Raw genomic sequence first — 14,919 nt, forward strand, 5'->3', positions numbered from 1 at the left:
TTAACATATTGACGAAAGTGTGCACTATTGGGATTGTGTGACACTGACACAGACAGAAACGCAAGAAAGCATCCAAGTAAACAGCCGGGATGGATGACACACCAATGTTGATGCGGGATTAAAGTACGGGCCACTGGTTGTGGATTATAAAGAGGGGAAATGGGATGCTTTCTTTCTATGTGCAACCGGATATGGTGCATTGGAGGATGAAAAAGGTGGTTTGTGCTGTCAAAGTAGCATCCTTAAGGGTACCACCCAGTGACGTGGCATCGATGATGCAGGGATGGGCAAGCTGCAGTCAACGGGTCGTATGCTAGCATTTTGCTTTTGTCAATAAGATAACAAAGTGCCTTTTTGTAGGGATAGGAAGGAGTGACAAACAGAATTTATTGGCCGGCAGATGTGCATCGAGGATTCTTCCAAAAATCTTTGAATATTGCTTATTTGACTATAAAACAACACCACAAATTAGCATTGTTTGAGGTTTGCTAGTCCAAATGAGATCAAAACAGAACTGGAAAAAAATGACTCATCATAAAATACTCCAATGTTGATTGAATCTGAAGCTGTTGGAAAATGCTCATTTCTCAGACCCTGCAGATTTTTTGCTATCCCCGGAGGCTGATTGGCAGGGGGCCTTTCTGCTTGGAAGCCCCAATTTGGGGGAACAGCTGTTGGCGAATGTACCCGCGGGCCTCCAGCGGTGATCTTACTGGCGGCACAAATGGAAATTTGCCGGCAGGGGAGCGTGTAGCTAAGCCACGGTGATCTTTGAGTCCCCGCGGCGCTTCCCGGCGAGTCTCGGGCTGTGATGCGGCCACCAATTCCTAATGACACCATGACTCACACCCCCTACCATAAGATCCCATCTCCAAAAAACACTCACACGGCGACTAATGAGGCGCACGCTAGCAAGCGTCAGCGATGCTTTTGTCATCCGCCACTGGGCGGGCGGCAGATTGGGCCGATGACGTCAAAACAGACCCCTATAGAATAAAAATAGAGCAGCGTGGTGGACATCTGTGCGCGGCCAAACGCAAAAATGAAGCTTTCTCTTATGTTTTTGTTTTAAAATGACCTAATAGCCTAGTGCGTATGGACGTGGTCTTACAGTAATATCATTTCGAGAGAGGGGTGTCCAAACTGGGGCCCGCACAAGAAGCTGCATGTGCACTTCTCATCCCAAAGACTAGAAGGAGCTCATCACTTAAACAGCAACAGTACGCGCATCACGCCATCAAATGTTATCATTCCAGACATGAGTCAAGTGTCTATCCGACACGAGTATTTTTAGCGTTGCGAAAAGTCACACTAGAAAAAGTTCCCAACCCAGCGGATAATTGCCTTCATTTAAATTGGTCCAGCTGCGTGAGAAGATGGCGTCATCCCTTGTACGTTCTGCGTATCCATGGCGACGGGACACTGACTCCCTCCCCCCTCTTCCCGTTTGCCTTTCATCAGAGACTCGTGCGTGAGCGCGGAGATCGTCGGCCAAAGAGCGCGCTTTCCATCTAGGAAGCCAAGGTCCGGCTCCAGGTTTGACCGGGGTTGAAAAAAAAAGATGGAAAAGGGAACTCACCCTCAGCCGGCGCGCCGTGACCCCTCGGCCTCGGGGAAAGAGCGCAGCCCCCGGCACCGGCCGTGGTCGGTCTACCGGGCCAACACCTTTGACCTTTCGGCGGAGATGATGGGCTTGGCGCTGTCGGGTAAGATTAAATTAGATTCACTTTAAGCGAATGAGAAGCTTTTCCAATAGGGCTCTTTCTCTCTCTTGCTATTATCTACAGGAAGCAGTCAGGATCCAGATGAGCCGGTGTTGGAGTTCAGTTTAGGTAGGATGAACGAACCAAAATGGCATTTGAACTGCCGGTTTCCAAGGAAATTTCCCCAATAAGGGATGAAATAAAGTTCCAATCCCATACCTGCCAACCTCTGCCGATAGCTGCCCTTATAAATGATTATGATTCCCCTTACAAACCCGCAAAAAACCTTACAAACACCGTACGAGTGGTACGGTGTTTGTAAGTTTTTTGGGGGGTTTGTAAGGGGAATCATAATCATTTATAAGGGCAGTTATTGGCAGAGGTTGACAGGTATGCAATCCAATCCAATTCCTCCAGTCTGCAGCGAACTGGTCACGCCCACGCCGGAGCGTAAGCCCAGCAGCTTTGTGGCCGTCAGCTGCACCACGCCTCCCCAAGCTTTCTGGACCAAACATTCGCAGACGGAGATCATTGAGGTGCGATTTCCCTCCTCGTCCTCGTGGTCGTGAACGTGTGCGGTCTTTTGGTTGCCGGTCTTTTGGTCGCGGTCTTTTGGTCGCCCCGACCGCGACAACGGGCGCCCAAAAGACCGGTGACAAAACAAGGTAAAACAAGACGGTCTACGTATGAATAAAAGCCAACAATGGCCACGAGTACTTTCACTGAGACGACGTGTGAGTGTAGAAGAGTTTGTATGTACATGCGTTGTCCCTTTAAGAAGCGACGTCAGTCAGGGTCTTAACAAGTTCTCCAACAAAAAATAATCAAAGTCCGGGAAATTTAGAGCTTTTCTTTAGCCTAATAATTACTAGGGCATTAAGTATGACTAAATAGTCATTCGCAGTTTGTATTTAGGGAATTTGAGCAACCATTTAAATGGTAATTATCACTTACCTTCTGGGCGACCAAAAGACCGGCGACCAATCGACCGTGTACCATCGTGAAGAAGAACCACCTTGGACCTTCTTGGCTTTTTTCCCGCAGGGGACGAGTAACCCCACGTTCCTGAGCAGCGTGGCCTTCTTCCAGGACTCTCTGGTGACTCAGCAGACCCAGGTCAAGCTCTCCGTCTACGACGTGAAGGATCGCTCGCAGGGCACGGTCAGCGGCGTCCCGAATCCAAAGCGCCGGTTTGGGCCAACTCTTTTCAAATGGCCGTTGTCTCGCGGTCAGATGTACCTGCTGGGCTCGGCCGTGTTTTCCTTGAAGGAGCTCCTGCAGGATCAGCACCACCGCCTGCACCTGATTCTCAGGTAGCTTCTCCTCCTTTCCCCCAAGAAGCCCGTCGGATTGGGGTCGTCGCTCAACGAGTTTACTTCCAGGTCGGCCGAGAACGTGCGGGTGGGCCACCTGACGGTCATCGCCTGGCAGGTGGAGGAGAAACGGGAGCAGCGAGCGCCGCTCGCCAGACTACAACGAATGGACACCGTCAACGGAAGGGTGAGTGGTGCTCGACTACTCCTTGCTTTTCCTGGTTTCTCTGAGAAGGAAGTACTAGCTTTTCAATTCAGAGTGCTAAATTAGCCTAGCATGCATGTTTTGGGGATGCTGGAAGAAACCGGAGTACCCGGAGAAAACCCACGCAAGCCTGGGGAGAACACACAAACTCCAGGCGGTGAGGGCCTACTTGGGATCGACCCCAGAATTGTCAGGCCGACGTGCTAACCACTCGGCTGCCCGAAAAGCTAGCATTTTAATACAAAAAAGGTACGTATAGTAGAAATACTGTAATCCCTCGAATATCGCGGTTCATGTAGACCAAAAAATCACAAACTAGGGTCTCCCCTATTATAACTACATTTTTTTTCTAGTTCTAGTAGCAAAAGTGGCTTCCGCTTACGAGTTTCAGCGTGGATTTCCACATTTTTATGAACTTTTAAACGAACTAAATACATTTTTTTAGTGTAAATTAATAGCAGAAAGAAATCGCAAAGAAGTGAATTCGCCATAAGTGAAGTCGCGATAATTGACTGTCAACATGTTTAATAAAATGGCACACCTAGGTTTCACTTTGGAAAAATACATCAAATCCAAGTGGCTACGGCAGAACGGGTGGTTGCTACTTCTACTGTCATTTCAAACGGGTACATTTTGGTAGCCCCCGGGGCCCCGAGTGACCGCCTTACTTGCGTGTTAGCCAGCGCCGCCTCGGACCACCGTCGAGGGAAAGTCATCTGGCGTTTTGTCCCCGTTTATCAGATGGTCCTTCCGGTGGACGAAAGTCTGACGGAATCCAAAGGCATCAAGTCCATGTCTTCGTCCCTGTGCAAGGATCCCCTGTTGAAGGCGGGTGAGTATGGTCAAATGGTACAAATTCCCAGAAAACCAAAACCGAGTCCGGCGTACCGTCGGCACATTTCTGCCTCCTCAGTGTTCGGAGGCGTCATGTCGCACATGTACCGTTTCCCCACCACGGACGGCAACCGTCTCCGCGTCTTGGAGCAGATGGCCGAGAGCGTGCTCTCCCTGCACATTCCTCGACAGTTTGTGAAGCTTCTGCTGGAGGAAGACGCCGTCAGGTAGAACGGGCAGACTGGAGAGACTTTAGTCTCAACAAATTTTCCCTCAAGCTTCACTTCTTCTTCTTCTTCTTCTTCTTCCATCTACATACCTGGGAATCCCCACAGGGTGTGCGAGCTGGAGGAACTAGGCGAGCTGTCTCCGTGCTGGGAGAACCTCCGCAGGCAGATCATCACTCAGTACCAGACCATCATCCTAACCTACCAGGAGACCATCAGCGACCTGCACGAGTACAAAGGTGAGAAGAATCATTTCCACATTTCAACGCAGTCAATTTCAACTCCGTTCCAACATCTCCAAGTATCTTAAAGTACCGTATTTTTCAAAGAATACACAGAGAAGCGTATAAGTCGCGTTGGAGCGTACGTCGCGGTTTGGGAGGGCAATTTTTATTTGATCGGAAACCAAGAAAAAACATATGTAAAAGTAACATTAGTAAAATGGAGACCAACTGTCAGTGATCAGAGTAAAATAAATAAATAAACATACAAAAAGGAAAAGTCGCACTGCTAACTACTTAAAAGGTGCGACTTATAGTCCGGAAAATGCGGTAAGTATTCTCTGTCATGGGTTTGTTTGTTTGTTTTGATGTTCTTCTTGTTTTCAGGACCTTCTTTTAAATCGAGCACACTGAAAGCCGAGCGCAAGTTAGAGTTTATTCCCACAAATTTGCACATTCAGAGGATGAGAGTCCATGGACAATCTGGCTACGGTAACTTTCCCGAGCATTATTATCTTTATTGGCGCATTTTGGTGCATTCCATATTTTCCCTTGAGATTTTTCACCCATTGCCGTGTCCCTTGAGCAGAACACACGTACGACGTGGTGACGACCGGCGCCCCCGCCGCGCACCATCAAGGCTTTAAGGGGTGTGGCCTCAGAAAACTGCTACACCAGCTAGAAGAGGCCAGAAAACAGTAAGCAAAACACATTCCCAACGTGCGCAAATTTACCCGCCGTAAACATGGATTTGGCTTCCTGTTTTGTACCGCCAGCTCTTACGACGAAGAGAGGTGAGACCGGCGACCAAGCGGGCGCACGGCGGCCATTCCTTCCGCCGATTTAGCAAAGGTCCCGGTGTTTTCCAAGCTCCGGCATGCCGAGGGGAACGCCGTTGCCGTACCAACCGCGAGACGTGGTCAGGGCCAAGGAGCTGGTCGGCCAAATAAACACGCTGAAGACGCAAGTGTCTTACTACGTGGAACGTCTGAGCAGGGCGGCCAAGGAGCGATCGGCCAACGCCTTGGAGAGAACTTTGGCCATCCTCAAAGAAAAAGTGAGCACGCCAATGACACGTTTTGCCTCGTTATAAAGCCTTTTGGTGACGTCGAGTTACTTTTAAAGTTCCACTAAATGATAGGATTCCAAAAATAAAGATCCGTAGCTATTCGGATCATTTAGGTCACCGTTTGTTTCTGCATAGTGGAAACCGACAATGTCATCAAAGCTAAGGATTCCGGCAGTCAGAGGAGGAAATTATTGGATTAGATAACTTTATTCATCCCACCCGCAAGAGGGTGAGGATGCAGAAAGGCATTTTAGACATAAATAGATAGGTAATAAGTAAGTTAATAAATAAATACATGAATAAATATATAAATAAATAAGCGTGTTGCTGAAATATATATATACATATATATACATATATATACATATATATATATACGTATATATATACATATATATACGTATATATACATATATACATATATATATACACACATATATATATACATATATATACATATATATACGTATATATACATATATACATATATATACACACATATATATATACATATATATACATTTATATATACATACACACATGTATATACATATATATACACATATATATATATACACACATATATACATATATATACACATATATATATATATACATATATATATATACACATATATACACATATATATATATACACACATATATATATATATACACATATATATATACATATATACACATATATTTATACATACATACATATATATATTTTTTTTATATATATACATATATATACACATATACATATATAGATATACATATATATATATTTATATATATATACATATATATATATATACATACATACACATATACACATATATATATATATATACATTCCGGGGAGCTTTTAAAGTTCAAATAGTCAACATAAGAGGGAGCGAAAAATCTTTAGCTTACATATTTTCCAGAAGAGAACAACTAATGGCTTCTTGGAGGCTAATCCATCAAAATGGAGCCTAATGCCAAATGCCAACCATCTATCTCGTCTTTCAGACTCGTCAGTTGGTGAGCGCCTGCGATTCCAAACTCTTGTCCTCGGCCATCACGGCCCTGAGCGCCGCCCGGCCGGAGTCCACCTGGGAGGGCACGCCATCGCCTTCGTCCCGCTCGCCCTCGCGCTCGCCTTCTCGCTCGCCCGCCCGCCCGCCGTCGTCGTCGTCGTCCCCGTCGCGGACGGACACCTCGCCCTCCCGCCTGGGCGCTCCCCCGGACGGCTGGAAGAACAAGCGCGCCTCGTTGCAGGCCGACTTGCTCGGAGAGGAGTGGGTAGGAGGACGTCAGCCGGACACGTCGTCTCTATCGCCCTTCTATGTACGCGACGTGTCGGCAGGAGAAGGTGTGGCTGAACGTGGACAAGAGTCTGGAGTACGTGATCCAGAGGGTGGACGGGTTGCTGCGAGGAGACGGCCTCCAAAGCGACAGCAGCTGCGACGACGTCTTCTCGTTGGCCGACGACGACGTCCAAAACGCCAAAAAAGGTCCGAACAAATGTCCAAAACATTTTGACGGTGGCAAAATCAAACAGTTTGTCTCACTCCGTCTGATTTTAATTTTTGACGGAGGCTTCATTTGACCAAAGATGGTGACATTGCACACTTTTGTTTCAGGTAGCAGTCCTGAGCGGGGAAAAACGTCACCAGGTGAGATCTTCAGTTCAACTTCCACAAAAAAAACACCTTTTAATGATGGCTGTTATTTGTGTGAGCTGAGAAAGGCCCAAGTTGCCACATTCCTTCCTTCCTTCCTTCTCGCAGGGGAATGGAGCGAGGCCTTGCACCCCCTCCTGAGCACATTGAGCGACTGCGCCTCGCTGATGAGCGACAAAGCCAAAAAAGCCCTGGTGTTCCTCCTCATGCAGGACAGCGCGCCCACCATCGCCGCCAGCCTCACGCTGCAGTACCGCCGCGACGTGGTCTTCTGCCAAACCGTCAGTGTGGCCGGCGGCGTCACGGGCGTCACGTGGATTTTTTTCCGCCCTGACGCCCTTTTCTTTTGACAGCTGACGGCTCTGGTCTGCGGCTTCGTTCTCAAGCTGAGGAACAGCCTGTGCGACTCGGCCTTCCTCAAGCAGCTCCACACCATCGGCTTGCTGGTGCAGTACGAGAGCCTGCTCAGCACTTACGGTAACATCCCCATGCGTGTGCTAGTTTGCGCCTTGATACCTGGGGTGTGTAGACTTTTTTTTTTTCCGGGGGCTAACCTGAATTAATTTGGCAAACAATGGGAATCGGCTAAAAAAAAAAAGAAAATATTTTTTTTACCTCACTGACAGCAATTGCTGTCAATGGCGCTAAAAAAACTGATCACTCACTGTCAGTTTTCCCATTTAAAATGGATTTTAACGTCTATAACTGTCACTGGCTGTGATAATTGAAGGGCTACAGTCAAGAAAATAATCCACAAGTATTGCTGTTTTGCAATATGTATATTGATTTATACTTAACTGATACAAACCTTGCAGAACCAAGAGAAATTTTGTTTTTTTTGTCATATAGATACATTTATATTAACATAAATTGTTCCTACCTTGATTTCATGCTCTTGAACTTGGGCCAATGGAGAGGCGTTGTTTGTGACTAGCTCCATCTGGTGTTGAATCTGAAAAGTGCAACATCATGAAGAGTGAATTCCAGCTTCTTGTTCGCGCCATATTCATTGATATTTGTATAAATTGTTGCAAGCTAATAACAACTGGGCAACGGGTCAGCCCACGGTAGTAGTGGACTAATATACAATACAATAAGTGAAAAATGAATTTCAAAAATGAGGCAAAAGTAGAGCAGCAATCCAAGACTGAATTTTCTGTGAATTTCCATTGAGGCGAGGAGCTGGCCATGTTAGAGGACATGAGCGTGGGCGTATGCGACCTGAGGAACGTCACCTTCAAAATCACGCAAGCCAGCACGGTCTTCGGCCCCGACATGCTGCCGGTCATCACGGGCAACCGCAGCGGCTTCAACGTGCGGGTCCCCGTCCCCGCCGCCATTTTCGAGAGCCTTCCCCGGGAGATCCAGAACGGCATGTTGCTGCGCGTTCAGCCCGTCCTCTTCAACGTGGGCATCAACGAACAGCAAACCATGGCGGAGAAGTACGTTCATGAGCGAGCGAGCTAATTCATTCCGGCTGAATGGTTAGCGTCTCGGCCTTGGAGTTCAGGTGTCCTGGGTTCGAGGTTCTTCCTGTATGGAGTTTGCATCTTCTCTCTAAATTTAGGATGGCTTTTTGTGCAGGTTCGGAGACACATCTCTGCAGGAGCTAATCAACACGGAGAGCATGGGTCGCCTAAGCTTGTACTACGAGCACTTTAAGGAGGTCCTGGCAGAAGACTGTGAGTCCACGCGGCCCGGCTAGGAGATATCCCTCACCAGCTTAGCTCCTCCCACCCGCCGTCATCTCCTCAGGTCTCCCTCGGTCCCGCAGCAGCACCGGTCTCCCCGATCTGCTCAAACGGCTCAACCACAACATCGGCGCCAAGAAGAGCAAGAACGTGGAAATTTTGTGGCAGGCGGCCGAGGTAGGCCCTTTTCATTTTACGGCTTCGCTAAACTGTCCCAAAGAGGCCGACCGCCAACCGCAAAAGCTGTTGTTCGTGTTTAAGTCGACATAAAAACAGTCTGAAAATGTACTAAGCTCTATTTGTATGGTTTGCAGGCGTGCCGGCGGCTGAACGGCGTGCGCTTCACCAGCTGCAAGAGCGCCAAGGACCGCACGGCAATGTCGCTGACCCTGGAGCAGTGCCACATCCTGCGGGAGGAGCACGCCCTGGCACCGCCCGTCTTTTACCAGGCCCTGGACTGCATGCGCAGGTCAGCAAAACCTCCACTTTGGACTCGGCGAGCCCCAATTTGGATTACAAACAAGAGTCCAGATACCACGATATGGTATCGCATCTATAAACTATAAACCGAGCCAGCGACCTCTCCTAAAGTGACTTTTCAAACGTTATAGCACGGGCCAATTAGGTTACAACATTACCCACAAGTAGGGGTGAGGGGGTCACTACTGGTTTTGGGATTAAGAACCCAAGAAATACTATCACATACCAAAAATGTCTTCTGTAATAGGCCGTACAGTCGTACTTCTACTTACGAAGTTAATTAGTTGCAGAACTTTTTTCGTAACTTGGAAAGTTGGTAAGTAGAGGTGTACTTTATATGTAAATTCTATCATTCGTTCCACGGGAATGCATTTACTTTTGGGAGGGGATTCCGTAACTTGGATCTTTTTTGTATCTCGAGTCACTCATTTGCATAGAAAAACAATTGTGACCTGAAAATGTCATACCTAGAGGCATTCGTAAGTAGAGGTACGACTGTAAGTGTGTTTTTGTTGGGCCCACAGCGAGGGCTGCCGACGGGAGAACACCATGAAGAACGTGGGCTGCCGCAAATACGCCTTCAACTCGCTCCAGCTCAAGGCCTTCCCCAAACAGTATCGCCCCCCCGAAGGCACGTACGGGAAAGTGGAATCATAAGCGGAGAGGCATGACCGACGACGACAACGGGACACTCCCACACGCGGCAAAAAAGTAGCCGTCTTTAGCTCGGTGGTGTCCAACTTTGGTCGGCGGGCCACATTCGTGCCAACGAGATCTCACGTGGGCCATAGCGGTTTAGCGACTCACCAGTAAGGAGATTTGTCCGTGTCCATGTGCTGCTTTAGCTTGTTTTTTTTGTTGTTTTGCTTCTCAGTGGTCCTAAAACAAGGAGGTGAGCACGCAGGGGTGTTAGTGCCACGCTGAAAAGAAAGGGAAAAAAACAACGATTAGATGAGTTAAGTCATATCATTTCAAGAGAATATTTTCACATATTTGAGATATAAATATATAAATGTATCTGAATTCAAGTTAAGTCACATTTTTATTTAACAAGTACATTTCAAAACTCAGCTATACATGAAACTGTCGTAACTCTAGTTATGAAAATATGCAACTTAACATTACAATTTAAGTTACAAAGATGAGTTTATTTTCATGGGCCAACTTTATTTTAAAAAACGATAAACAAATGACTTTTCGTATCATTAAAATCATGCGCGTACAGACTTTTATTGTCATTAGATGACCCCAAAAAATGGAGACTTTAATTTGAAAAACCCAATTACTTCCTGAAAATATGACAATCTTGGAAATACGTGCCATACTTCTCAAAACACTGCATTTTTATCCTCAACAACATCCAAACTGTTAAATTCCAACTTTATTCTATGATTTTATTTTCCATTGTTCAGCGTGGCCCTAATTCTCCTTGCATTGTACACAGTCTGCCCACGGATATTTTTCTTTTTCTTTGTATAAAATGCCACAAATGACGATTAAATGAAAAAAAAAACCCTAAGTTGAATACTAGGATTTTATTTCGTTAAAGTAAACTTTAGATTGTTTTTGGGAGCCATACCAGTGTATTTCTGTTTTAGCATGAGTATTTTTAAATAATATTTCACCAAGGGGAAGAGATGCTAAAAGTGGATAATGAATAAAATAGACCCACTCTAAATCTTTTTTCCCAATATGTCCTAAATGGTTAATTTCTTGAAGACAAACTAGTGACACTTACCGAAAAGACACCCTCATTTGAAAACACTATATAAAATAATAATTCAGTGTATGTATCTCAACACAAGTGTTTTTTTTAACTTTAATTAAGGCAACGCACGGAAGTGTCGTATTTTTTTTTCACATAGCTCGTCTATTTCAAACAGATGCTCTTTAGAAAACGTTTCTTTGGAATTATCCGAACTCGGATTTGCGGGAGTAAATAGATGATTATTTGATGAGACAGTATGAAATACATTTGAAAGTGTGTTGTCATAAAATAAATCACTGGGACAAAAAGGATTATGGACACGATTTTGAAAATGCAACCAGAAGAGCCCAGAGTACTCCATCTTATTTCCGTAGATCAGCTTCGATGCTCTCCATGCATGCTGCCGTCTTTGGCCGCTCTTTTCGACTCAAGTACGTAATCCCGAATATCTTAATTAGGCATCATACTTCGGATATAGATATGTATCGTGCATTTTCGATTTTAGTTTGAGAGTCGGAATGACAGATTTTGCTGGACCTAAAAACAAGACTAAAACGGTGAATTGTAAGAAATTCCAAGTTACATATTATTAAACGCAATCACTAAACAGTTGCCAGCATTTGATTTGGAAGGAATGGGAATGGAAAATTATTTTTTAAATGGTTACTACGGAAACCCAGCACTGGATTTCAAAATAAAACCACAAGGTTATCTTTTCCGATAAAACTGATTTTTTTTTTTTGAGATTCAATCAACCAACTTTCTACTTCACAACAGTCTTACATATTTTATATTGTTATTGGAAGGTTTGGACAGACGTCATCAAAACTGCACTCCAGTTTATTTTTCTATTCAAAAGGTAAGTTTAGCATGGTTCTCAAGGTTTTTTTAAAATGTTGAGTGAGGAACTGGAGTAGTTTGATCATTTCTGGAATGAACTTTGAGCTTTCTCAACGTAAATAAACAACTCCATAGAAGGAGAAAGTTTGCGATTTTATGCTACGCTTGTAAATAAATGAACAAGGTCCTTAAAAATACTTTCAACTAGAAGTTAAAAGGTGAGCTTAACCAAATGCATCAAAGTAAATACAAGAAACGTGTTCTAAAGTTTCTGTTGAGTGACTCTTTTTTGCCGGTGTACGGGTCAACGGTTGCAGAAAAATCTTCCGGAATGAGGAAAAAGCTGCTGATGGACGTGGACTGCGGCGTGGATGACGCGCAGGCCATGATGTTGGCGCTGGCTGCCCCCAACGTGGATCTGCTGGCGGTGACCTGCGTGCACGGCAACACCACGGTGGACAACGTGTGCAGGAACGCGCTGCGTGTTCTGCAGGCTTGTGATAGGTTGGAGGTGCCTCGCTCGCTTTTGGTCGAGGGATTTGAAATGGCGATTTTTCAAATTTTGGGGGGAAAATTGTTCTCAAAATATGAACCTCTTCATTAGATTCCAGTTTTCAAGGGTGCGGCCAAGCCACTGCTCGGCGACACCATAAACGCCAGCCACTTCCACGGACGGGACGGCCTGGGCGACGCCCCCGACCCGAACGCTCCCGGCCTGGACCTGGTGCGGGACGAGGGCGCCGTGTCGGCCATGATCCGAATTGTCAACGAGAACCCGGGAGAGGTGAGCGAGCGCGCAGAACATTCATTCGCACAACACTAGTTGTTTTTTGTGACATCCCTCCTAGGTCTCCTTGGTTGCCACGGCGCCGCTCACCAACTTGGCGTTGGCCGTGAGGTTGGATCCGTCCTTGCCGGATAAACTGCGAGGGCTCTACATCATGGGAGGCAACACGGAATGTGAGTTGCGGACGATAACGCAATCGACGAGCGTGAATACGTACGTCGTGTTGAGAAAATAGCCGTTGGTGGTCGGTCGGCGCAGCCCGAGGGAACACCACGGTGTGCGGAGAGTTCAACTTTGTTGCCGATCCGGAGGCGGCGTACATCGTGCTCAATGACTACCGCTGCCCCACCTACTTGGCATGCTGGGAGTTTACATGTTACAGCAAGCTTTCCTGGGTGAGTCATTTACATATTTAAGGCAGCCACCGGACCGACCAGGACGTTGGCTAATCGTTTTTTAATCAAAATGTGATTCTTCCGAGTCCAACAAGTCTCAATTTTTGTCCGTTTTTTGTGACAGGAGTTCTGCGACGCCTGGCTGGCGCAGCCAACGCGCAAAGCGGCCTTCATGGCGCGTATCTTCGGGCACAGCATGGAGGCGTCGCGTAGCGAGCGCGGCCAGAAAGAGTTGGTGGGAGGCAGCGGCTTGGTGTCCTGCGACTCGTACGCGGCGGCGGCCGCCGTGGACGACGCCTTTGTCACCGAGAGTGAGCGCTACCCGGTCACGGTGGAACTGACGGGCACGCACACGCGAGGCATGATGGTGCTGGATAAGGGGGGATTCCTCAACAAGACGCACCAGGCCAGCATCATGAAAAAGGTGGACTTGGAGAAGTTTAAGGAGATGATGATGGCCGCCTTGAGATAGTTGCTAATTCCTGTTGCTCCAATTTTGTTGCAAAAATTGATTATTAGGATTTAGACCTCTAAAAAATGGCTGAGTTGTTTTTTCTAGTTTTAAAATGTAAATAGTTTGAGATTTTTAGTCATAAAGTCTGTGTAACGCACGGGTAAATCATTGATTATTTTTGCGAGAATTATGATTTTTAGGATGACACCTCTAATAAAGTGGTTTAACTATGATTGAACTGTGATTTTTCTATCTTGAAAATGTGCCATTTTTAGTTTAAAAAAGTCTGTTTACCGCACGAGTATATCATTATTGCGAGAAATGAACATGATCAGTGCATTGATACAGATGAAAAACTTTATCTGCCCCTCCTTTTAAATAATGCCTAGGATTCAGAGTCAAACACTCGAAGCTCTAAAATGTCAAACTTAGCATCCCCTTTATTTTCTCCATTGATTTCAATCATTCTGTATCAGAGTGCGCTGTTCACACCGACTGCCATTGACAGCAACGGACGTCCATTGGACCAGGGACGGCTGACAATAGCTAACGACAGTCCTTTGCGGCTTGCTACCTGATGTCTGGAGATAGACGACGATGATGATGACCTTGCAGTCGAGGCCCTTAATATCCTTTTCTTCCTCTGAATCTTGACCTGTTGTCCAGCTGTAGAAAGCCAAATGTTAGAATGCGTATCGCGACCGTTTTGGGCGGATTCTTCGGAACATTTTGAGCAATTCACCATGGATCTCTTGCACTCGAAGAAGGAGGTTTGAAGGGCTTTGCAATGGCCTTCTTTCAAACACTGGCTGGGCAATTTCCCCTCCTGAACGGAGAAAAAAACATGGACTTAAAAGTGCACTTGCGAAAACGGGATGACGGTTACACGAACAACATTGTTGCCATGTCGTTCCATTTTTTTTTTACACCGAGGTATTTGCTAACATGAACTAAGAGAGCGAGAAGTTAAATATTGTACCTTGAGAACGCAGTCGTGTTGAAGGAGACAAGCCTTGAAGTCTTCTCTTATCCCAGCACATGCTCGGTTGTCTTCTTCCTTATCTTCGTAGTATTTGGGCATGGCGAAGAGTTCACTTAATGCTAAGATTAACTTAATTTAAAGCTAACTACTAAATTATTGGCCGTTAGCGGCACCAAAGAACGTCCACTTCATTTTTCGAGAAAGCACTCGGTAGCCATTTTGCAAGATCGCTGCGTCATGGGAAGTGACGATGCACAAAGTGCATTATGGGAGCAGTAGTTGTTCTCTACGGAGATTACCTTGACAAAGTACACAGTATAAATTAATGACTATATACAGC

General features: G+C 46.0%; 3 protein-coding genes across 3 annotated transcripts; 2 read left to right on the plus strand and 1 right to left on the minus strand.

The window, feature by feature from the left end:
* The first annotated feature begins 1,481 nt into the window (after positions 1-1,481).
* inpp4aa (inositol polyphosphate-4-phosphatase type I Aa) lies at positions 1,482-10,127 on the plus strand. Its single transcript, XM_077617722.1, has 23 exons — positions 1,482-1,706; positions 1,788-1,832; positions 2,121-2,239; positions 2,748-2,864; positions 2,937-3,016; positions 3,086-3,203; positions 3,963-4,053; positions 4,135-4,282; positions 4,391-4,521; positions 4,891-4,995; positions 5,093-5,201; positions 5,280-5,297; positions 5,356-5,560; positions 6,590-6,862; positions 6,927-7,074; positions 7,204-7,236; positions 7,351-7,523; positions 7,596-7,719; positions 8,417-8,684; positions 8,827-8,924; positions 8,998-9,110; positions 9,248-9,402; positions 9,938-10,127. Exons 1-23 carry the CDS (start codon positions 1,562-1,564, stop codon positions 10,068-10,070), a joined length of 2,949 nt encoding a protein of 982 aa, XP_077473848.1. The 5' UTR covers positions 1,482-1,561; the 3' UTR covers positions 10,071-10,127.
* Positions 10,128-12,154: 2,027 nt separating this feature from the next.
* Positions 12,155-13,761, plus strand: LOC144086918 (inosine-uridine preferring nucleoside hydrolase). Its single transcript, XM_077617101.1, has 5 exons — positions 12,155-12,472; positions 12,566-12,745; positions 12,810-12,921; positions 13,007-13,143; positions 13,268-13,761. Exons 1-5 carry the CDS (start codon positions 12,194-12,196, stop codon positions 13,613-13,615), a joined length of 1,056 nt encoding a protein of 351 aa, XP_077473227.1. The 5' UTR covers positions 12,155-12,193; the 3' UTR covers positions 13,616-13,761.
* Positions 13,762-14,010: 249 nt separating this feature from the next.
* Positions 14,011-14,859, minus strand: coa5 (cytochrome C oxidase assembly factor 5). Its single transcript, XM_077617339.1, has 3 exons — positions 14,577-14,859; positions 14,340-14,423; positions 14,011-14,263 (listed from the first exon to the last, which is right to left on the minus strand). Exons 1-3 carry the CDS (start codon positions 14,676-14,678, stop codon positions 14,222-14,224), a joined length of 228 nt encoding a protein of 75 aa, XP_077473465.1. The 5' UTR covers positions 14,679-14,859; the 3' UTR covers positions 14,011-14,221.
* Between the last annotated feature and the right edge of the window lie 60 nt (positions 14,860-14,919).

The sequence above is a fragment of the Stigmatopora argus genome, chromosome 13, assembly GCF_051989625.1.
Source record: "Stigmatopora argus isolate UIUO_Sarg chromosome 13, RoL_Sarg_1.0, whole genome shotgun sequence".
In the NCBI taxonomy this organism is placed as follows: domain Eukaryota; kingdom Metazoa; phylum Chordata; class Actinopteri; order Syngnathiformes; family Syngnathidae; genus Stigmatopora; species Stigmatopora argus.